Genomic DNA, 22,934 nt, shown 5'->3' with positions numbered 1-22,934 from the left:
AATGATATGTATTTGGCCACAGACCCCCATCTCAAAAGATTTTTCAAAAATAGCAGATCTACAAGCTCGTAGCAGTTGTATATCTGCTATTTATGAAATAGCCAAAGTATAAAATAATGGTTATAGCTAAAATCTAAAATGACACAGATGCGTTCCCGGATTGACTGGGTTAAGGACAGACAGATTTCCGCTCTGCTTCCTAACCAGGCCCATGCTCAGGCTCTCTCCCGGCCTCTTTAAAGTGCCATGAGGGTTCCGGAGGGGAAGGTGCCAACTCTTTAGTTTATACTCTCCCAAACGGCTCTGTCCAAGAGTCTGTTTGCCAAATAAGGAAGCATCTGTCTTGTGTTTGCTCCGAGTGTGGAGAAAAAGGGTGCTTGGTTTTTCATGTTCTGTAGCAGACAGGCAAACACCATTGGCAGGTCTGGGATATTTGCACAAATACACCGGGCAACTTATTTTTGAGTTTGGGGGAGGGGGGTTACTGGAAGGATTGGCGAGACGTGTTTATGGGTGTTGTTGTCCAAAGTGTTCCGACAAAATAATGACGTTAGTTTCCCGTATAAAACGAATCGAAATGTTTTACCGTTATTTATCTTAAGTGAGAGGCGGAATATAAATGTCAGCTTCGCATTCTTTTACCAGCAAGTCCTAATATGCACTGTGTCCATCTCCCTGTTTTTTTAGATCCCGTCTTCTCTGACACTTGCAAGATTGACAACAAGTTTCTGTCCCTGAATTACCTGGGTGGCTATGTGGAGCCACAGCCGTCCAAGGGATGTGTCCTGTCCGGCCCAGATCAAGACCAAGAGGTCCACATCATTGAGCTACAAGCACCAAACTCCAGCAGGTGAGAGCACCAAACAATCTGAACCAAGAGAACTGGACTTCAATCGTGTGTTTAACGCTGTGATGAGGTCGAGATGCTCTTGTTTCTCTCTTTTGAGAGTTTGTTTTGGATACGCATGTAAGGAGGGTTATTATTGACCTAATGCTGTTCTTTTGAAAGCAGTATCTCAGACCTAAGTCAGTATCTCAGGGCTGCCAGATAATCTTCTCTCACTCCCCCTGAGGAGCGATTACAGTTGTATATGCGCAAAGATTCCACAAATCAGAGAATGTGGCAGCCATGATGTATTTCACCATAATGCTATGAGGTCTGTACTGCACATGTAACTTTTTTCTTTTTTACTCTCTGGGATGGCGTCCAGTTTTTTTAATCAGTTGGCCAGACACAGTAGGCATGTTAATACTGAGTGCATCAGGCCGTCCAAACGTTCTTTGTCCAAACGGCCATCAAAGCTCATACCCTCTCCCTGGCGTTCTGTCTGAGCAGCGCCTTCCAGGTGGATGTGATCGTAGACATAAGGCCGATGGAGGTCCACATCCCGCTGCACCGCAACGTCGTGCTGCTCCTCAAGTGCGACAAGTCTGTCAACTGGGTCATCAAGGCCCACAGTGTCATCGGCAAACTGAACGTGGTGGTAAGTTCCCCTGTACCTGTTTCAGTGTTGATTTTGACAGCAAATTTGTATTTAGTTTTAGTCAGTCTTTTGAATAAAATTCTATTTAGTTTAAGCCATATTTTAGTCATCTAAAATGTTTCAGTTTTTGTCTAGTTTTAGTCGACTAAATATCAAAAGATTAAAGTCGACTAAATTTACAGTTGATTTAGTCGACTAATATGTATTTTGGCGGGCCTTGATGGCATCGTAATGGCTGATTTTACACTTGGTTGCATGCTGAAAATAGCCCATCTACAAGCTCACCCGAGAGCAACACTACTGGATCTCTTCTCCACTAGTCCCTCCCTAACATTTTAGTCTAGCTTTTATTTGTTGACGAAATTGTCAATATATTTGGTCTTAGTTTTAGTCATCATAGCTTAGTTTTCATTTAGTTTTTATTTAGTTTTCGTCAGTGAAAAAAGGTAGTTGACGAACATTTTTCGTCATAGTTTTAGTCGACGAAATCAACACTGATCTGTTTTTGTTTGCATTTTTATTTGTAACAAATTGCTGTATGGAGATGTCATCGTGCCACATCACACACTGGCTGACAGGTACAAGCTGTACATGTCCGTACCAGCAGGACAGACAGACAGAAATATCACCACTCTGCACTGCTGACCAATAAATTTGTCACAATAGGAGGCGTGTAGAATTGGCACCTGGTACCCGCTGCGGGGATGAGCTGTGAAATCTCATCCCGACAGCTCCAGAGATTGTCGACGTATCGAGTGATCTGCGGGGGTGGGGGTGGAGGCATTTTCGTAGGCCGATCCCTACTACAGTATTTGTATTGTGCACGCAGCCCGACCTGTTTGCCATCAATCATTGCGTGAGTTATGAGCACAGCTCGCTGCAGGCATCATCTTTCTAAGGTTTCACCAGACATGAGTGCTTTGGCCCTCATCACCGTATACAACACACTCATCCGCTGAGGACCGCAATATATCATCACCCAGAGCCCAGTACGCCAATGCCTGGACAGAAAACAACCATTGCATGTTTATTCGCACCTAACATGCTACAGAAAGTGAGGCAGCCAAAATGCGGGAGGGCTCCGCGTATTTTGGTTTTGTGTTAGGTAGTTGGGGGAAACTGGCACTTGTCCAATGACCACATTTGCTCCAGTGTTGGTATGTTAAGTGCTGGCTGACTGTAGTGTAGAAGAATGTGTGCATTAAAAAAAAGGAAAAAAAGAAAGAGAAAAAAAAACATTGAAAGAAACCAATATCTGACTCACCAATATCTGACATTCCCAACCCCAATGACCCCTAGCATGACTCCGGTGACTTGTGGCTTTTTATTGTGAGGCGTCCTGGCCTGGCTCTGCCCATCCATCGCCTGCTGTTTTGAATACACATCACGGTTCCATGGGTCCTTTGCTGACCTCCGTTGAGGTGCGCTAAGGTCTCCGGGTTTCTACAAGAGTGTAACACTGATACTCCTGCCTAGTGGCTGCCAGCCATGACGCTGCACTTCTTCTGCCAGGCGCAGTCTGTTTTTACAGCTGCCCTGTCACTGCTTTAAATCAACCAGGCTGTACCAACGTGGAACAGAGCCACACAGGCCTATAGAACATACAGTACAGAACAGTGCAAAGGAATGAACATGCCTCTAGATGGGAGTTCCATTCAATGGCTGAGCGTAGCTTCATACATGAAATGTTGTATGAAATAATGATAATGAAATTTTATGGTTCATTATTTTTTATCGTACAGTATGTCCAACATGATGGACTGTGAGCATTTTCATTCTTTCTTTCTTCTAAGCATGCTAATATTGGTGGGAAAATACAGTGTCAGCATTAAGCAGAATGTGAACTATGTATGTGATATGATAGCCTCATAAAGTCAAAGTCTTGCTACTGTTGGAAGAAGGGGGGTTGTCCAGAGAGACAGTGGAATGGTGTGGGAAATGACTGTGAGAAGGGATTAGATTGCTAGCAGAGAGGAATGAGGGGGAATTCATGAAGAAGAAATGTGTCACATTTGCAGTCATACCATCGATCAGGCATTGACACGCGCTTTGCCTCATACTCACACTTCATGTACTTACAAGAACCCCCCAGGAAGCACAGGACTGCACTTGCATTTTGAACATCCGTGATAATGCCTGGAAACACTGGGTCTGTCTTTAAAAAAAAAAAACATGAACATGAAAACATGAACCCACTTTCATTGTGGCTTGTGGTCATCATGGCAGGTTTTGGAAGCTGACAGCTGTGTTTTTTGAGAGCAAGACAATATATAACAAGACAAAATGAAACCTCAGCAGAAATGTATGTGCATTGCTGGCCAATGTGGTTGGACTTTGTAAAAACTACCGTGTGCATACTTTAACAGGCAGTTGCCAGACTTTTGATTTTAACTTTATCATTAGAGTGTTGGTAGATGAAATATGTACAGCTAGCAAGTCTGGCCTCTTCACACCATTTTCTTTTTTTTTTTATTAATCTGGGTATCGTTAGACAAACTGTAGGCCGCAGCGTTTTTATCCGCTGCCAGGCAAATCATCATTTCAAAACAGATGAAATAACATCAAGCCACAGACGTACACTCTCCCCTTTGTTATGATAAACAACGACTGTGCCAGATTAGACCTACAGAGTCCTATGATTTGTTGGGTTTGGAGAGATTCCAAGTTGTTCTATTATATCCCGCAAAGCTTAGAAAGAATCAAACGAACTATGAAAGATAAATTGACATATGTCACACCTAAGACTAAAATGTACCCTTTTTTTAACTAAGGGTTAAATGAATACTCAGGATTTCACTGGAAAATAAGGTTCATTGAAGACTTTTGGCAAAGAGCTCACATAGTTTATGTGAGAGTTCATTCACATTTTCAAAGAACCTGGGTTTACCATTTTATTTGTTTGTCTTAGACTTCTGATACCATAAGCCTCAGCCCCAGCACGGAGAAGCTGATGGAAGTATCTAAGTCCTCAAAGCAGCACCTGCCCTCGGGGTCACAAGCCCTGATCAAGTGGGCTGAAGATCATGGCTTTGGCCCCGTCACCTCCTACACCGGCACCCCCGTTGCCAACCACTTCAGCCTCCGACTCAGGGAACCAGGTGAGCCCTGCTAGCCTGTAAAACGGCCTGTGTGCTCTGGCCATTCTCAAACACAGCAACGTGCTCAGCTAAAATAGTTAACGATATGCAGATACACAGAGATTTTGTGCATCAATTGAACCACTTTAACCCTATTTTATAATGCTATTTGAAAATAACCAATCTACAGGTTGTACAAGCTCACAACACGTCGCAATGCAACAGGTTGTGAGCTTGTAGATCTGCTGTTTTTGAAATGGCTTTAAACATTTTGAATAATTTTGAACAATTTTGAACAAACTTTTACAACAGAAATCTTCTATTATGGGGTCCCTGGCACAAAACCTTTTCAGATGGGGGTCCATAGCCAAATGCATATTAATGTGGAGGTCCTTGACATGTCCTGAGGCATTTTATTCCCTACTGCTGTAGGAAATAATTTACACAAGAAATAAACACAAGTTATAGTAGCTGCCATAATAAATGACCATCAATGGCTAAAAGTAATTAGAAATTTCACGGTCCTGCGAAATGGGGCAGCGTGAAATAGTGGAGTTTATTTTTTACGGCCTCAGTCCAGTGCAGTTACTGAGCCTGTTAAAGCACCGGGCCTGGTGAGGTGTTAACCGTGGTCTCTGTGTGACTTCCAGATGTGGTGGATCCCCTGGAGAGCATGTTCCCTCCAGAACTCTCCATCCTGCGCAACTCCGGCCCCCTCCCAGGTGCGAGGGACGCTGCCCCGCGCTCCAGTCTGCCCTTCCCCTTCCCCCCGCACGTGGCCCAGGGTCTGCCCTACCTGTCGCTGCCCTCCCTGGATTACCGGCCCTGGGAGGGCGGGGAGCCCGAGGAGCAGCAGGGGGTGCTGAGCGTGGGCCTCGCGGTCCAGTGTGAAGAGACCAGGATGGTGGTCAGCATCGACAGAGAGAGCCTGGAGGTGAGCGGAGGACACGCCCGCCCCAGTTAGAAACATGAAAGCCGTCAGTGAAATTGTCACTAGCTCATAAACAATTAGTTAGATTTGATGAGCGCGATAACGGAGCCTTTTAAAATGAAGTCCAACAAAAAACGAGAAATACTCCCATTGTTGAGTTGCTGTATGTTGCCATGCCAGTCTCCCTTATAAAGACTGGCTGGCACTGAAGTGGGAATGATGGTGCCCACTGCCCAACGCTGGGCGCCTGAACAGAGGGAGAACACAGCCCACATCACAGTGTGGAAAACTCCCATAGAGTGTAATTAGGACTAGCTAGCGTTGCAGTCGAGGCCACCTTGTGGGGTTTATTTATTCCTGGGAACATGAGATCGAATGGAGAAATGTTGCAATTTAACATTATTCTTTACAACTCTGGAGACTGGTCAATCATTCATATTCATCTGTGTCCAATTCCTATGTTGTTTTATGTCACCAGGCCAATGGGTTTGCTCATGCCAACCTCACTCTCCAAGACCCAGAATGCAAAGCGACAGTTAATTCCACACACTATACGTTGGAAACCCCTCTAAATGGCTGCCAGACCACTGTCTACCCCATGCAGACCAGCTCCAAGGTCCTTTACATCAATTCGGTGAGTACATAACTGACAATGACACCTTGATCATAAGTCTCTGTGATTATGATCACAATACATGTGACCACTCATGGCATACTGTAACACTGTACAACTTAAAACAATCACAGCTGTATTTTGTTGTGTGTGCTATAAGTATTTACAATGTAAACAGAGATCATTTATTTCTCCCCTAATCTTATTAAATGAATGGCTAACGTGTTAAAAGGTTAATGGTGGACTGAACATTCGCATCTCACGTCCCCCGAGTGATGATCATTAGCAGGGAAAGCCTGCAACGCGTTTCCTCTAACAAGCAGAGATAAATTGCTTCCTCCGGGACATTTTGAAATATTTCTTTGTGAGGGGAAGTGAGAACAACACTTTCTCGATCCCACACAGTGTAAAAACCCTGGGCGCGAGTCCAAGGCTGTCTTTTGTGTGAGCACTTGGATGCGGTGATAACCTAAGACCTCTGGTCAAAACAACTTGCGTTTCATTTTCTAGGTCACCGCTTGTCAAAAGGCTATCGTCCCCCCTTTGGCCGCTGTTTGTCCCGTCCTGTGATTTTAATTAAGTATGGGTACTATTTGCGGGTCAGCTAACATCAGGACCACAGGCGAGACTTAATCAATGTTGCCGTGGCTGTGCTCTCACCTCATTAAACCTACATTTTCAGAAGAATACACCCTCTACTCACCACTGGCTCTGGAAGCCCTCGCAGAATGGAATGAAACTCAGGACATATTTCTTTTCCGTAGAGAGATGTCGAACATGTTTTGTGTATTTCATTTGTCAAAATCACAGGACATTCCCACAATTTAATTCCAGACCTCCTGTTGCAGAATGGTTTGGCACCTCCCTCATAGATTCAAATCTCTGTATTCTATCAATCCTGAACACCCTGAGTTGAGCAATACTGCTCACAAAGGGGACTGTTGACCAAAACAAAACAAAAAACTATATAGCAGCAAAGCAGCGATTTGGGGGTTCAAGACAACATGGACAGTTACTGTAGAATTTGAAAGCTATGATGGTTAAACCTTTGACAGATTCTGTGCTGTATTAAAGATAACTACTGTAACTATGGTTTTATGACGATCGGACAGATGCTGCTTCATTTACGGCCAAATTTGTCAGGCCACACCGTTTTTCGGCAACGCTGTCACCCCTACTTTTCAATTTCAAAACATGTTAGGGGCATGTCTCATCAGATAGAGATTTTATCATATCCACCTAGTTTGCGATCTTTGGACAAACTGTCTGATTTATGGCCAGGCCCATGCAAGTGTTTGGAACTGATTTGGCAATTTCAAAATAATTTTACACACATGGGACATGAGACAAAAATGTTCTCACACTGATTCTGCAAAAAAGAGAATGTCCACACTGAGATTTTGAGATGCAAAATTATCGTTTGCATGTCGTCTGACATCTGAGGAATGTTTTTGGCAAAAAATGCCTGTTCTGTTTTTCACCTTACTTAAAAACCTTATGTTTTTCGTGGAACGTTTTTGTTGTATATCACCATGGATTATTAAATATTTAAAAGTAGTATCAGTGTGTGAGCACTTTTCAGTTTCTGTCAGAAAACCAGAAAAACTAGTCAGATAGGCTTTAGTTTAGTAGTTCTTGAGTCAAATTTGTATTGTTAGGGTAGATGGATGCCTATTATTATAGCTCCCCATCAGGCTAAATGTGGTTCATTGGTGGTTCATTGGTGAAAATGTCCTCCATTTAGTACAATTTCACAGGAACTAAACTGCTGCAGAAGGAGAAAAACATCAGTACAAAGACCCCTGTTATTAATCTCTTATCTCTTATTAATGCAGCAGATATGTTTTGAATCATGGTCGTCCCCCTACAGATCCTGATCAGCCACACTGAGCCCAAGGATGGGAGTGGAGGGCCAGACTACGAGGACTTGGAATCTGGAGACGTGGTCTTCCCAAGGGACACGGAGGAGCTGGAAAAGACTTTCGTGGAGCCCACAGAGCACCTGTCCTCCATCGTGGTGAGTCGTCTCTTCTGGCTCTATTTTTTTGCAATGAGAGCGAAGGCTTTCCAAGCCTGTATAGAGTTGAGAAGTCAAGACCACCAATCGTCTCCACCTTCGCATAAATCATGTCATGAAACTCCATTTCCCAGAGTCCCTTGGTACTAGTAAAGACTCATCTGGCCTCTGCGCTCTCCTGCAGTGATGTCTGTCTCTCTAACTGCTCTTGACCTGGCCTTTAATGTTTTCCACGCTCTGTGTCTCCCCATTTTCTACCGTCCCCACACACACACACACACACACACACACACACACACACACACACACACACACACACACACACACACACACACACACACACACACACATCGTATTCTCCAGATTTTGTCTCATGGACATCTTTTAATGTTTTCTTTCTGAGCCATCTCAATCAGTGGTGAATATTATGTTTGATGTTTGCAATGCATTGGTTTATGTTCTTCATTCCAGTTCAACTGCACATACCAAAAGGACCAAGGTCCCCCCGAATTTGTTCCTAAGATTTTGCCGGGACCAGCCAAGGACCCGGGCGACAACGTGACGTTCAGCATGGAGCTGTACCACACCAACCTCTTCCGATACCCGGCGCCTCAGGCCTTCCACACCGTGTCGGAAAATAAACCAGTGTTTGTCGAGGTACGCTGTGATATCATTAAGTACACTTTACCATCCGGTGTATTTTACTAATTGAATAGGATAATGTGGTCCTGCAAGTTCATTGTCTGTGCGTACATGCTTTGCTCTCTTTCCTTTGGATGATCAACACTGTCATGGGACAAAAATTATAATCAAAAAACAACAAAAACTCCTGACTGTGTACTCTTTGTCTGGGACTGAGTCTCTAACTTTCTTTGATCTCCTAGTGTGGCGTCCATGAGGTCAATTTGTATTTGGTCTGGTTTAGGATAGAAAGCTTGCACTCGTTCACCCCTCCATCCATTGTAGGCTACATAGTAGAATTGGGAATGTTAATGGAACTCTTAACAGTGTCGAAATGGACCAGCACGCGTCCATTTTGACACTGTCAGAGTTCCATTAACGCTCACAATTTTACTGTGCAGCCCCCCTTCAGTGTGCCTTGGTATTCTGACCGTCTGGCCTGGTGGAACATCTCTTGTGAAACAATAATTATGGAGGTCTTCTGGTATTGATGGTAAAGACCCATACGAAGAGGCCCTTTGAAGTGATGATTTATGATGCTATGAGAGGGAGATGCTTCACTGACAGTGTGGACATAGAGCCAGCAGGTTACAAAGAGCGTTCTGTGTATGAGGCTTCTGGCCTAACCTTTCCCTGCCACCTTTAGACCTCTCACACCAGGCTGAGAGCTGCCTTGAGGCCAGGGCCACAAAGTGTGCTGCTGGATGTTGCTGTTGTGCTTTTGTGCTCACAATCTGCGATGTATTAGCTTATAGCTAGCCTTTGATGCATGCCATGCAGTTGTTGTTTAACCCATTCAAATCGGGAACGTATCCGTGTAATTTTTTATTTATTTGGCTAGTCAAAAATAGCAGATATATGAGCTTGTGTCTGCAATTTTTTTTTTAAATCTTTGAATATATATTTTTTTAAATTTGTAACTCAAATCTTAAAAAAAAAAAAGATGTATCAGTGGTTCTCAAACTATATCATGTCAAGGACCCCCAAAATAATATTCGGCGGTGGACCCCCATCTCAAAATCCCCCCCGAAGCAAAGATATGAGTTACAAAATGTCGCTTTAAAAATATATATATATTCAAAGATTTGCACACATTTTCACGATTTTTCATAAATAGCAGATCTACAAGCTCATAGCGCGGTACTTGGTGCTGCGCTATGAGCTTGTATATCTGCTATTTTTGAATAGCCCAAAGAAATCTAAAAAATTACACAGATGCGTTCCCGGATTGAATGGGTTAACTCAGGGATTCCCAGGGATCTACTGTACTTGACCCACACCTTTTTTCCCTCTACACCAAATCTCTTTGCAGAAAATAGCCGATCTATAAGCTTGTAGATCGGCTGTTTTCACTAATGTTCGCCTATTTGACATACCTGTACCCACAATAGTAGAAGCAAGGGGTTCATGTAGTTAATGATCTCAAAAGAAGCAATTTGTTTTCACACATACACATTAAAATCACAATTGCATAACATCACATAAAATGAATACCAATCACTAAATCACAACACCTTCCTATAGCTACTGTATCTGCACTGCTTGTGTAGCTGAGTAATGGCTGAGATAATGAATGAGCCCCTGATTGTGCTTGTTTTAACCTGCAGGCATCTGAGCTATAAAACACATTTAGACAAGTTGAAAAATCTAGCATGATCTGTATGTTTTTCTACCAACCCTAATTGGAAGCAAGTCTTGTACATTAGCAGCACACACTCTCCCATTACCGTAAGCCATTAAGCCCTACATATTTTGTCGTACGACAAATAGCTAAAATAGTAGATCTACAACCTCTATGGGCTTGTAGATCAGCTTCATCATGTTTTGAAAAATGTTGCCTATAAAGTCATGGTGTAAATAGGGACGCCACATCTTATTTAAAATTTGATTGAAACTTTAAACTAAAATATGTCCTTATGGTGAGGCAATTAGTATTGGTTAGTATTTTCTCAGCTCATAATTTAGTAACAGTACACAGTATAGTACTTAGAGACACTCAAAAGAGTGCAAGTTCTTGAAAAATTGCTCCACTTAGCTTTAACGCAGCTGAAAGTCATACCTACCCACCTTTATCAACCAGAAATGACTCCAGTCATCAGTCAGCTTCTTTACTGCTTACAAAGAAAAGCTTACTGTGAAAAATCACAGCTGTTACTCGTGTATTTGAAGACTAAATGTTTTTTCTCCCTCTGATTTGCTGGTCTCTCAGATCTTAGCCACTAAAGCAGACGCAGAGCTGGGGTTTGTGATCCAGTCCTGCTTCATCTCCCCCAATTCCGACCCCAACACAGCCTCGGACTACACCCTCATCGAGAACATCTGCCCCAGGGACGACTCTGTCAAGTACTACCCTCAGAGAGACTTTCATATCCTTCACACGCAGACGGATAGGAAGAGGTTCAGCTTTAACTTCGACTCAAAGTTCAACGAATCTCTCCTCTTCCTGCACTGCGAAATGTCTCTGTGCTCCAAGAGACAGCAGATCAACCGAGCGCTACCAGTGGTACGCAGCCTGTTTACTACAACAACAATAGATAGATAGATAGATAGATAGATAGATAGATAGATAGATAGATAGATAGATAGATAGATAGATAGATAGAGTGAGTGAGCGAGCGATCTTCATTTACAAGCCATCTAGTTATTACTCTTATTCTATTTCTGTAAAGCTGAACTGTGTGTTCAGTATGCTCTGTACTGTAACTGCGTTTGTTTGAAAAGACCAAGCACTCAGGACTCTGTGTTTTAGTTTGCAGTGCTGGCTCTGGCTGACCTGAACCATTCAGTTTCAGGTCTCTACCCATGGCTAAGCAGGAAACATAAATCGACGTTAAGGTTTGCCAAGTAGCCACCTGTAGAACAAAATAAGCATCCATCTTAAGTGCCACTTTCCTGTTACTGTGTCCGCGATCTGTCTCCACTAATTTACTGTACTTTCACAAACCTCTTGCAAGCAAATCCCTCCCCCCGCCCCTTTGCTCATTTGACCCATTTTGGCTCCCAAGGGCATTTTGGGAAAAGGGAAGAAAAAAATCCTGTCAGGGTAGTGACAGGGGCCTTGGGCCGACTCGTGGCAGTGTGGCTAATATTTACATTCTGATTATGATCAAGGTCAGGATGAGGTTTATGAGTTTGGAGTGTGTATGACTTCCTCACAATTATACCTGTGGTCAGGGATGAAAGATGACTCCTTCTCTTAGGTCGTATGAGGTCACAAGGCTTTGGCCTCGTAGAAAGAAAAATGCAAGAGTGCATATACCGTATTTACCAACTGGCCACTATATCACCACTAGACAACAGTGATATGATATTTTGCACAGTCCTATCTATGCAGACTGAGCCTTTTTCTGATTGTTGTGTTGCTCTTGCTCTGCACAGTGCATCCAGTCCAACGAGGCATGTGACTCGGTCAACCTGGACACCGTCCTGGCCATGATGATGAACACCAAGACGTCCACCAAGCCCCTGGTTGTAGTGCCTGACGGGGAGGAACAAAAGGAACCACCAGGTTAGCAGATTATCAGTTATTTTTTAGGTTGGGTTTAGTGGGGATAGGTTTAGGCTTAGGTTTAGTGGGGATATTATGTCACACTTCCTTTTTATTTTATTTATTTATTTTACTTTGAACTTTGGTATACAGTATGATATGATACACAGCAAGTCCAAATATTATTGTAATATATGTGATTTTGTGTTATATGTAATAACAATATGTAATATGTGTGATTTTGTGCTATATGTAATAACAATATGCAATATATGTAGTTTTGTTTTATATGTAATAACAATATGTAATATATGTGATTTTGGGTAATCGGAAATGTACAGAAGTTCTTGAGCACAACAAAATGTCGGTGTAGCCCTGACTGTACATATATACAAAATGCATTTTGTTTGCATTTGTTTATTTGCTAAAAGTGAGAGTGAAGGAACAGATAAAGATGATTGACAATATTTGGATTTACATCATGCCCAGCTAGCTAAGTTTCTAGCAAAGTCCAACAGGGGCTTTAAGGGACAAATAAAGAGTATTTTCTACTTTTGGTACTTTTAAGTCAATTTTGATACCAATACTTTTGTACTTTTACTCAAGTACATTTTGAATTCCTTTTACTTGTAACAGAGTACTTCTACATTGCAGTATTGATACTTTTACTTAAGTAAAACATTTTAGTACTTTTCCCACCACTGGTCATTAATATGTTGCACAGCCCCAGGCAAGAGTCACATCTGTAGTTTTCCTGTTTATCGGAACTGCACGTCATGGACTTCAGCTCTCGTTTCCGTGTGTGGGGTGCGTTTAAAGTGTGTCAGGGAACCTGATTAAGTGAAGAGCTGGTCTGGTCCTGGTGGCAGAAGGACCCAGAGAAACCTCAGTGTAGTGCTTGGAGATTAGACCCGACCATTCCAGCCACAGAGCATCACACATCACATCCCCACATCTGGACATCATTAGCTGTGTGTGTGTGTGTGTGTGTGTGTGTGTGTGTGTGTGTGTGTGTGTGTGTGTGTGTGTGTGTGTGTGTGTGTGTGTGTGTGTGTGTGTGTGTGTGTGTGTGTGTGTGTGTGTGTGTGTGTGTGTGTGTGTGTGAGCATGCGCGGTTGCGCGTGCAGGCAAACACGCTTTATGTCCATACAATATTATTCACATTTGGCTGCCTGTGTGAGTGAGTGTGTACGTTTTTTTGCGTGTGTGTGTGTGTGCGCGCGCGTGTGTGTGATCATGTGGTTTACTGGAGTAAAGGGTAGTTCTGCTACAACGCTGAGCGCTGACGGAGCGATGGAAAAAAGGGGGAGTCACCCCAGCAACTGGAGCTCCAGTTGTTTTCACTTAGAACCTTGACTGTGGCCTCCTCTTCCCGCTAGTGAGAGGAGGAGGCGGCGGTGGAGGAGTGGTCTCCTTGGCTTCGGGAGCGTAGCCAGAGCTCCGAGGCCCCTCATTGCTCCATTAGTCGCTCACACGCTCACCCTGCCTATCGCAGAGTCTCCGGGGTTCGGAGGGCAGGGACGGAGCGCCATCGGAGCAAGGGCGGGGCCGGCGTTGAGGGAGGCCCAGGGTAACCGCCACCACGTTTTGCTAATTATGAACTAAACTGAAGGCGAGGGTGATATCATGAGAACCCCCTTTTCAGTCGGTTCAGCTGCCAGGGGTTTTCAAGTCAGCATCCCCTCGGAGCGCTTTGCGCTTACACTGTCAAGAAACAGCACTGTGGTCTGTCTGACTCAGCTTTATCCACTCACAAGTTGGATGTAAATCATGCCGTTTCTTAATCACTGGGCTGTCATTGTTCTACAAACGAACCAAACCGGGCCAAGTAGGAGTGGGTGGATTTGCAACGGTTAATTAGGCGTAGCGTACAGAAGACCTCACGACTTGTTGGCTTTCGGCGTAGATCAGCGGATGTGTAGACAAAATTTACTGAGGGATATACAGTATATTTCCTCGAACTCGAACCACCTGAGCCATCATGAATAATACGAGGGCCAACAGCCTCGGGACGGAGACGCTGAAATTTGCGGTAATTGCCCAAGTACGTTTTTCAGGCGTGCCAAAACTACAGTGAGCTGAGCCAGTCCGAACCTGGCACAGAGCAAATGGAGAGAGAGAGTGTGTGTGTGTGTGTGTGTGTGTGTGTGTGTGTGTGTGTGCGTGCTGCCCATGCCAATGTGCCAGCGTGCTGGGTGTATTTTCCATGGTGGAGATTAAGTAAACACAGATATGCCATAAACCCCAATATAAAAAAGAGACCATTTCAAAAGCCGTGTTTTCGAACACAAAGGCATCTCTTATGCAGAGATGGCAAAGAAAACAAGCAGCCTTTTCAAGGGCCACAGCTCTGCGATGCTGGACGGCATCCCAACGAGTTCAGCTTGATCTACAAATCAAAGAGGGGCCACTTGTGGCCAACTTGGTGCATGGAAAAACATAACAGCCTCAAAGCCTCGCCATCAAACGTAGATTTACTGCCTCACAACATCAATAAATGTCCTCCCACTTTTTTTTGCCTCACAGAACTCTGAACTACAAGGAAAGGTCCAATCGTATCATCAGGGTGCACCGGATCATTACTCCAGTGCCAGGATTGTTTCCTTTCAGTAAACAAGGAATGTTTTAATGAGGTAGTAAACAAGGTTTGAGTCGAAAACAATAGATTTATACAGATATGTGAAGTGATGCACTTCACTGATTTCACTTCTCAAGTTAAGTTAAATTGACACCTAGGATTTTGCGGTTTGATAGAGACAATTTGATTTGAAAACAAGGACACGTGACACAGCTGTACTCACTGGATAGGATAACAGCAACCCCCCTTCTTCTCCCAATTTAGTTGTTCTACAGTACCCCTTGTACTGTAGTCCCTTGTCACTGCTGACCTCTACAGGTTGGTTTTTTTTCGGGAGGGTGCAGATGATCATGTGTCCCCTCCCCTTTGATACACTTTAAGTCGCCAGTTCCTTCTTTTAACCTGACAACGAGGGGTTTCACCAGGAGGATATAACGCATGTGGAGGAACATGCTATTCTTCCCAGTTCAGCCCCCAACTGAACAGGCACACTACAGTATAGGACTCGCTAGTGCAGTGACAGAGTTCGCCCTCCCCGCCTGGCTTCCCACCCCAAAAATGTTGATCCTTGTTGTGCCTGGCCAAGCCTTAAGCAACTTGGAGAATTTGAATACCTAGTCTCCGTAGTGGTGGTGGGCAGGAACTTTTACCCCTGTGTCACCCGAGCATCCGAAACGTAATGTCTGTAATGCAATTTTTGTGGTCTATGCAGCAACATGTCCACATGAACAAAATGCTAGCAGCGTAAACACACAAAACAATGAAGTGAAGCCAAAGGATTGATTATTTAAGCAGCAATAGGCTACTGGGGATCTGGCCCTTATAAACTCCTGTTGCTTTAAAATGGACGAGTACAAACGTCATCCACAAGCTACAAGGAAGAATACAACCAGAATGTAACCCGTCCCTGTTAAGTCAGCTACATGCCTGAAATGCAGTGTCAAATGTCAGTGCTGAAGGGACAGTGGCATATTGAACGATGTTATAAGAATACTGTGTGACAAGGCACAACTGCTGCATAAACTGTACGATAAGCATACTGTACCTTTCCTTTGATGCAGCCGTAGGGAATGGAGCTGTTTGCGGTCATTACGAAACACTTTGAACTGTCAGCCTGAATGTTGTGCAACCACAGCAACTGTGGCATGTTGTATGAGTACAGACCCCCGATGTCAAGGGTCTCCCAGAGGCTCCGTCAGTGGTTTCTGCACACCATGAGGAGAGGGTCAGAGTTGAACAGAAACACAGCATTACAAAGGAGTGTTCTTCCATTGCTGCTTGGATAAACAAATGACGTTCCTTGCAGATATCACAACTGTTCCAACTCTGGCAAGCGCTTACAGCTGAGAACATAGGTCTGGAGTTCAGACTAACTCCTATAGCAGTGCTTGGCTCGGTTCAAATAATGAACAGTTGAACGGAGTACTTGTCTTGCATAAAGGATTTTTTAGACCTGAGGCTCTCGCGCCATTTTGGCAGAGAGGTGGATAAAAAGTCACGAGCGAGATGCCACGGTCAGACTGTGATTCATTCAAATATAATATTATAACTCTCGAGTTTCCATTACTGTTCAATATTCCATTTCATTTGACTACATTAGACCTAGCCTTCGGCAGAGATATGTTTTTTCATGCTGAATCAAAACAGCTCTTTAGGCGTTGTCAAAGACAAGGCTAATGTATACCTATAGAATGATCCAGGGTTTTTTATGTACAATGAATGGTTTCATAAGCCCTTGCATTATAGAACTTTCCCACTGCATAATAAACAATGCAAACTATCAATTTAAAATGTAAAAGAAAAGAGGGAAAAATCAATTAAGTCAAACCTAATCAAATCAGATTTATGGGTTTTCCACAAAACATCAGTGTTTTTCTAACCTCAGCTGGGTGCAGTATCCGTCCCCTCTCGGATCAGAACTGTGGACTTGGGGCCCGCAAGCGTTAAGGGCCTGTCCCTCGCTTTCTCAACGTCACAATCTAAAGCGAGACAGATAACACTTGAGGGGTTTGGGCATTACAGGGAGAATGTCATCCAGTCACATACCCTTCTGAAATAAACCTCTGCTGTGATGGCCTGTCATCGTCTGCCACGCAGAATGAAAATCCAAAAGGTGTTCCTTCCGAGAATAGCAGCCATTGTGCCGGGGTCTTGGACCTGTACCAGGCTTGCTCTTGAGTTCGCCCCCACACAAGCGCCTTTGTATTGTTTGCTGAGACATAATTGGGGCTAATTTCACTTTTGAAAGCCGTCCAGAAGGCTTCAAATAAATGGGCAAGGCAGTGCCTTGATGGAGTCAATAGGTTCATCCTGGAGTCCACTGTGGTCTTACACAGGAGTTGCTCTTTCTGCTGGTTCAGGTTTCTGTATCACATTCCATAGAGAATTGCTTATCAACACAATGCAATATCAGCAACCTAGCTTATCCTCTTTGACTGGGGTTGTCAGGGTTCACTCTTGAATATCTCCTGTGTTGTATGTGTGTTGTAAGTTCATGGAGTACGCTTACGTGTCATTGAATAGTCAACACATGTAAAATGGAACTGTTGTCATTTATTTTGCAGTTCTGACTACACGCACAACGCCCAGAAACCTGCCCAATCCTCCCAGTGATAGTAAGTTAGGATCATCGTCATTTCATACTACTCATACACATACTTTTTTTTATGAACACTCTGGATTTTACTTTTGATCAATTTGTTGTTTCTGTTTTGCTACATTTCATATTCAAACGTGTCACTAAGTATGAATGGTGTGTCTCTGTCCCCCAGCCATCCTATATGTCCTGGACACTCCGACGGTGGTGGGAATCGCCTTCGCCGCCTTTGTGATCGGGGCCCTGTTGACTGGAGCCCTGTGGTTCATCTACTCACACACAGGTAGGTCGCTCTGCGCCCTGCGTTGCCTTCACCTGCCCACCCAGTGGCCCTCATCAGCCCCACGCCGCGCTAATGAAAAGATAAGAAGTCCAGGAATGTCCGCATCTCTGTGCCAGAAAGCCCCATCCCACCCCACCACCCCACCACCCCACCATCGACAATGCCAAACATCCCTCCACTGACAGGCTGCTTAACAATAACATATTGACTTCTCTACTGTAAATATATCCTGGCCTCGTCACTGAGAGTCACCTCTTCTCTTTCCTGCCTTTGAGAGGTTTTCGGGGGGCCGCAGGGCAATCGGGGGGACATTCTCAACAACAATGGCCAGATAGGTCGCTTGGAATTCCCCCCCTCCTCTGTTGGGTTTAGTGGGGCGCTCACAGGAAGAGACACACAATCTGTCCATGAGATGCCAAGACCTTCCCCAGCGTCCCCGTGCTCCTGACCCCGGCTGACCCCCGGGAGGAAGTGCGATCCCGGCAGCCCACTGTGTGTACACCAGCGCACAGAGCTGCCCTGTTCCCAACCCCAACTGTTTGACCGGTGATCTGCCGTGCCTTTGACCCACCTCTCCATTGCTGACATCTCGTTCTCTGTAGACATCTTTCGCAAGCTGGGCCAGGAAGTTCCACAGAAGAGATTCCGAGGCTTAAACAATGGTGGCTGTGTTTAACCATATGAACCCCAGCGTCCCTATTCTGGGGCGAACATTCCGCAAAAAATAGCAGATCGATCAGCTATTTTCAGCAAAGATATTTAGTGTAGAGTAAAAAAAGGAGGGGGCCTTGTAGAGACCGCTGGCGGACTGCGGTCAACTAGGTAAGTATACACTGTACCATACATGGGCAACTGGCGGCCCGGGGGCCACATGCGGCCCCCACCTTCACTTAATGCGGCCCGTGGGTTAATATACTGATATATTATTGATTTCAGCTGTTCCAATTGCAAACATGCAAACCCGTCAAACATGACCCGCTGTAATTACTTCAGTCTATATTAGTAGCTTAATGGCTAGTATTACAATTCTATTGTCTTTTTTATGTCCAATGTATTTGTATTTAAGTTCATAAAGGTAACATAAGTAGAACTAAATGCATTTGAAATTAAATAGAAATGTTACTTTTCAGGATTCCAATTCAAAAACAGCACAAAAAAAAAGGATTCCAATTCAAAAGTAGCAAAAATAGCCGATCTACAAGCTCAAAACGCGTCGCGCTGCGACGCGTTTTGAGCTGACTGTACCCCTGACTGTACTGTAGGTAGGTTTTAAGTGGTTAAGTGTTACCCTCGCTGTATGTGAGGAGCATACAGCAACCACTTGATCCCTACTGTATACAGGTATACTTCATTGATCGGAGTCCCCCAGGGGTCTATACTAGGCCCCCTACTTTTTTCCCCTACACCAAATCTCCTTGCAGAAAATCTACAATCTAAGCATGTACAGTAGATCTGCTATATTTGTGCCGAATGTTCGCCCCCAGAAAAGCGATGCTCGGGTTCACGTGGTTAAGTGTTACCCTTGCTGTATGCGAGGAGCTCAGAGATGTGTGATAACAGAATAGTCCTGCCTTATGATTTCGGTGCTGTCTGTCGTTGGTCTGAGCAGCAATCATTTAAGATGGAATAGAAATGTTAAAAGAAACGTCTTAAGACAAGCTATGCCACATTCAGTTAAAGTCAGTTGGATTTTGCCTAATTTGTCCATTGAAAGAGTTTTCCTTCTCCAAAGGCAAGCAAGGAGAGATCTACTGACAGATGTGAGTCGCCTTATCTTTATCACAATGTTTGCATTGGCACCTCTTTAGAAAGCCACTTTATTTGATTTTTATGAGTTTCCTAGAGAGACCAATAAAGAAACTCAAGCCTTTTGACTGGCCCATTTCCCAATGTTTTTTTAAAGGTCAAAAGTTGAACATCTGTAGGGAAACAGGTGTAGGGATGGCCTTTATGGGAGGATTAGAGGTAGCCCAGTCCTCTCTGGCATCGGGATAACAATATTTGAGACATATATTGCTGATCATGTTTGACCACCAGACCTGATGTATCAACATTTGGAAGAGCTTGCTCTGCTGCTTTGACTGGAATACCCTTTTATGGCGTTCCACATTAACCCCAAGAATATAAATTCTCAAAAACAACCACCAAAAATACCAGCCCAGTGTGTATTTTTAACTAGTGCAAGGAGTGTTGAAATCAAAATAGAGCTACATTTATCCCCACAGGGGCCTGAGGACAATGTTGGATGTTCTTGCACTCTGAACTCTTTAAAAAGGCTAGGTTTTTTTCCGTTGTTATTGAAACACACATTGGGGCTATACTTGGTGTTTATGTTGGACTTTTAGGATCCGCGCTACATTAACTCCTTACAAGGTAAACTGAAAGATCCAATAACTTCGGAAAACACCAACGTTTTTGTTAGCTCAGTATAGCCCACATACCACCGTGCTGGTACCACTACACACATACACTAGAATTGTTTATTTTTTGTTCGAAGCTAAAACACCAAGGAACATCAATTAAAGGAATGAAAGTGTTGCCAAAGGCATTTTCGGTGCTCTTCCAATCGTCCACAACTATTACTTTTGTGGATTTGGTAATGATTTGGAATGTGGAGGATGCAGCTCTGCACAAGGTGCTGTGATCCAATGGTCACTTTCTCAGAAGTTAAAGACACATTATCCCCGAGATGACACAAACTCATTGTAGCCCGTGGATGTGAATTTCCAGACAAAATATAACATTGTGGTGGGACAATAATCTCCCCCATCTAGCAAGACAATAATAACTTTGTCCAGAGACGTGGTGTGTTTGTGTTTTCACAAATAGGGAATTGACACAGAGGCAAATTGTGAGACCGAGACCCGTTGTTTTTCGAAAGCCCAGAATTCTTAGCAGAGATGGACTGGGTTCTTTTTTTTTCTTTAGCCAGAGCCTCTTTGGCAGCGTTGCTCTGGTAAACATGAACAGAGAGAGCTATGGGGCCTGGAAGAGGGCACGCAATGCAAGAAAGCCTGTGGATCCAAGTGTGTGCTTGCCTGTGTTCATACAGTGCACAGAGACTCAAGCACGCATGTGCACATAATATAGGCTACAGGCACCCAAATAACTTAGCACAAACTAAAGCCCCATTTATACTTTGTAGAATGACAGTGTCACATGCCAAAAATAGCCGATCTATAAGCTCACAACGTGTTGGATCGGTGATGAGCATAAATTAGGCATAACTTAGGTAAAGTTGTTGGAACTCAACCATTGGGGTTGTTTTCTGTAAGCTCTCTCCCACTTTGCTAGCAAGGACACAGCTAGCAAACAACCAGTGGGTGCACTGACTTTTAGTACCATAAACACTGTGCCAAATGCATAAATTAAACACAGGCTTGGCTTTTTTTCAAGCATCCTCGGTCAGAAAACTTTTTCCAAATAAATGGGCGCATTTCTTTTTATTTGCCTCCTAACCTTTTCAGATTTGGACCCTACAGTAGGAATCCACAAACTGGAATGCCAAATTTAAACAGAACAAAAAACAAGTCAGTGGTCAGGGGGCCAAGTCTTGTGTTTATTCCCCTATATCTCCTAAACTAAAGCAAGGGTAATCATATCCAGATAAGACACAACACTGTATGATGATAATATAAAATATATGCTGTCAGAGAGAATGTGATCACTTGCTCTTTAGCTTTGAGGTGACTTTGTTTTATGTATACATAACAATTGTACGATGGAGCAAAAGATAGAGAGAGAAAAAAGATGGGACTGAGTCTGATTTTGGGTCAACATTTCTTCTGCTGTATTAGTACTGCAGAGCTAGGAACACTAACATCTGTACACTATAAAAACAAATTGAGAAATAGCACCAAAATCGCTTCTTTGGCTCATAATCATAGGGGAACCTCTTCTGTGTTATAAAGCTCTTATATTAAAGGTGCTAAATAGCACCAACATTGGTTGTTTGGCTATAGCACCTTTTGTCAAATGCTGCTATATAGAACCATATAAGAGATGCCTACACTAAGCTGAAGAACCAGTAGAGAACCATACAGGGGCTTAACAGCTTCTTTGTAACAACAGCGGCGCTACAGTATATAGCACCTCATCTACCCCAAAGAACCACTGAAGAACAGTACATAGTACAGTACATGTACTTGAGTAAAGACACACTAAACTAAGTAGGCTACAGTGATCCAGAGGGGGGAGAGAGAGAAGGAAAAATATAGTTGCTTCCTTCCTACTTCTGTTGTATTTTATAATCTATTTCTGTCTACCTTCCTCTTCCCACCCTGTCCTGATGCCCAGGTGATGCAGCTGGCAGACAGCAGGTCCAGAAGCCCCCGCCGGCATCGGAGAACAGCAGCGCGGCCCACAGTATCGGCAGCACACAAAGCACTCCCTGTTCCAGCAGCAGCACGGCGTAGCCCAGGGCAGCGCAGCAGGACACTAACCCCTGCCGGGGCACAGGAAAGGCCAAGCGGGTCACAGGGACCAGTTTGTTGATACTCGTTTCCTTGGATGAAAGGTATTATTCTGGGGGATGCTTTTGCCACAACAAGGAAGAAGAACAACTTTTAAAAAAGACCCAAAAAAATAGAGTCAAAACACCTTTAAGCCTGATTTATGCTTTGTCGTACAATGGTATCGCATGCCGGAAATAGCCGATTTCCAAGCTCTCAAGGGCACGACACGTTGTGAGCTTAGAAATCTGCTATTTGTGGCGCACAACACCAATGTCCGACGGAGCATAAATGAGGCGTTAGTCTGTGAGTAAATTCCCCTTTGTGCCACCTCCCCAGTGTGTTTTGGACGTTATGAAACTGCTGTGCTGGTATCACTTGGTTGACAGCTCAACGAAACAGATGTGAGGTCCGTGATGGCAACCACACCCGGGCAGGCAGCAACTAAAACTATAAAAAACAAATGTGAGTTTATTACCGGGCAGTTTTTTCTTTCCTGTTCTTTTCATTTCTAATCCAAATGCTGCTTTTTTTTCGTCCTTCGTCCACAAGAGAGCATTTTTGTTTTTTACCTTAAATGGTTTGGTCTGGGCTGTAAATGAAAAGCAAGTGTATGCCAATAGCAAGGAAAAAACTGTTTTGCTGCAAGAATGTCAGTATTCACAAATGAGCTGGGGATGGCTATCCGATGCCGTGCTTACAAGCACTGCTCATAACACACACTACATGTGATACA

General features: G+C 43.8%; 1 protein-coding gene across 1 annotated transcript in view; it reads left to right on the top strand.

The window, feature by feature from the left end:
* The window catches only part of tgfbr3 (transforming growth factor, beta receptor III), a 79,474-nt gene extending 57,293 nt beyond the window's left edge, over nucleotides 1-22,181 (top strand). Inside the window, exons 6-17 of the mRNA XM_084067807.1 lie at nucleotides 688-850; nucleotides 1,337-1,484; nucleotides 4,393-4,582; nucleotides 5,212-5,495; nucleotides 5,971-6,126; nucleotides 7,976-8,122; nucleotides 8,594-8,779; nucleotides 11,013-11,306; nucleotides 12,182-12,311; nucleotides 17,433-17,483; nucleotides 17,640-17,747; nucleotides 22,044-22,181. Coding sequence (XP_083923933.1) covers nucleotides 688-850; nucleotides 1,337-1,484; nucleotides 4,393-4,582; nucleotides 5,212-5,495; nucleotides 5,971-6,126; nucleotides 7,976-8,122; nucleotides 8,594-8,779; nucleotides 11,013-11,306; nucleotides 12,182-12,311; nucleotides 17,433-17,483; nucleotides 17,640-17,747; nucleotides 22,044-22,162 — 1,976 coding nt within the window. The 3' untranslated portion in view covers nucleotides 22,163-22,181. The remainder of the gene's footprint in view (nucleotides 1-687; nucleotides 851-1,336; nucleotides 1,485-4,392; nucleotides 4,583-5,211; nucleotides 5,496-5,970; nucleotides 6,127-7,975; nucleotides 8,123-8,593; nucleotides 8,780-11,012; nucleotides 11,307-12,181; nucleotides 12,312-17,432; nucleotides 17,484-17,639; nucleotides 17,748-22,043) is intronic.
* Nucleotides 22,182-22,934: the final 753 nt, after the last annotated feature.

Source organism: Gymnoscopelus microlampas (genome assembly GCF_963454915.1).
Source record: "Gymnoscopelus microlampas genome assembly, chromosome: 9".
In the NCBI taxonomy this organism is placed as follows: Eukaryota; Metazoa; Chordata; class Actinopteri; order Myctophiformes; family Myctophidae; genus Gymnoscopelus; species Gymnoscopelus microlampas.
Note: the sequence above shows the minus strand (reverse complement) of the source record. Positions and strands in the feature narration are given on the sequence as shown.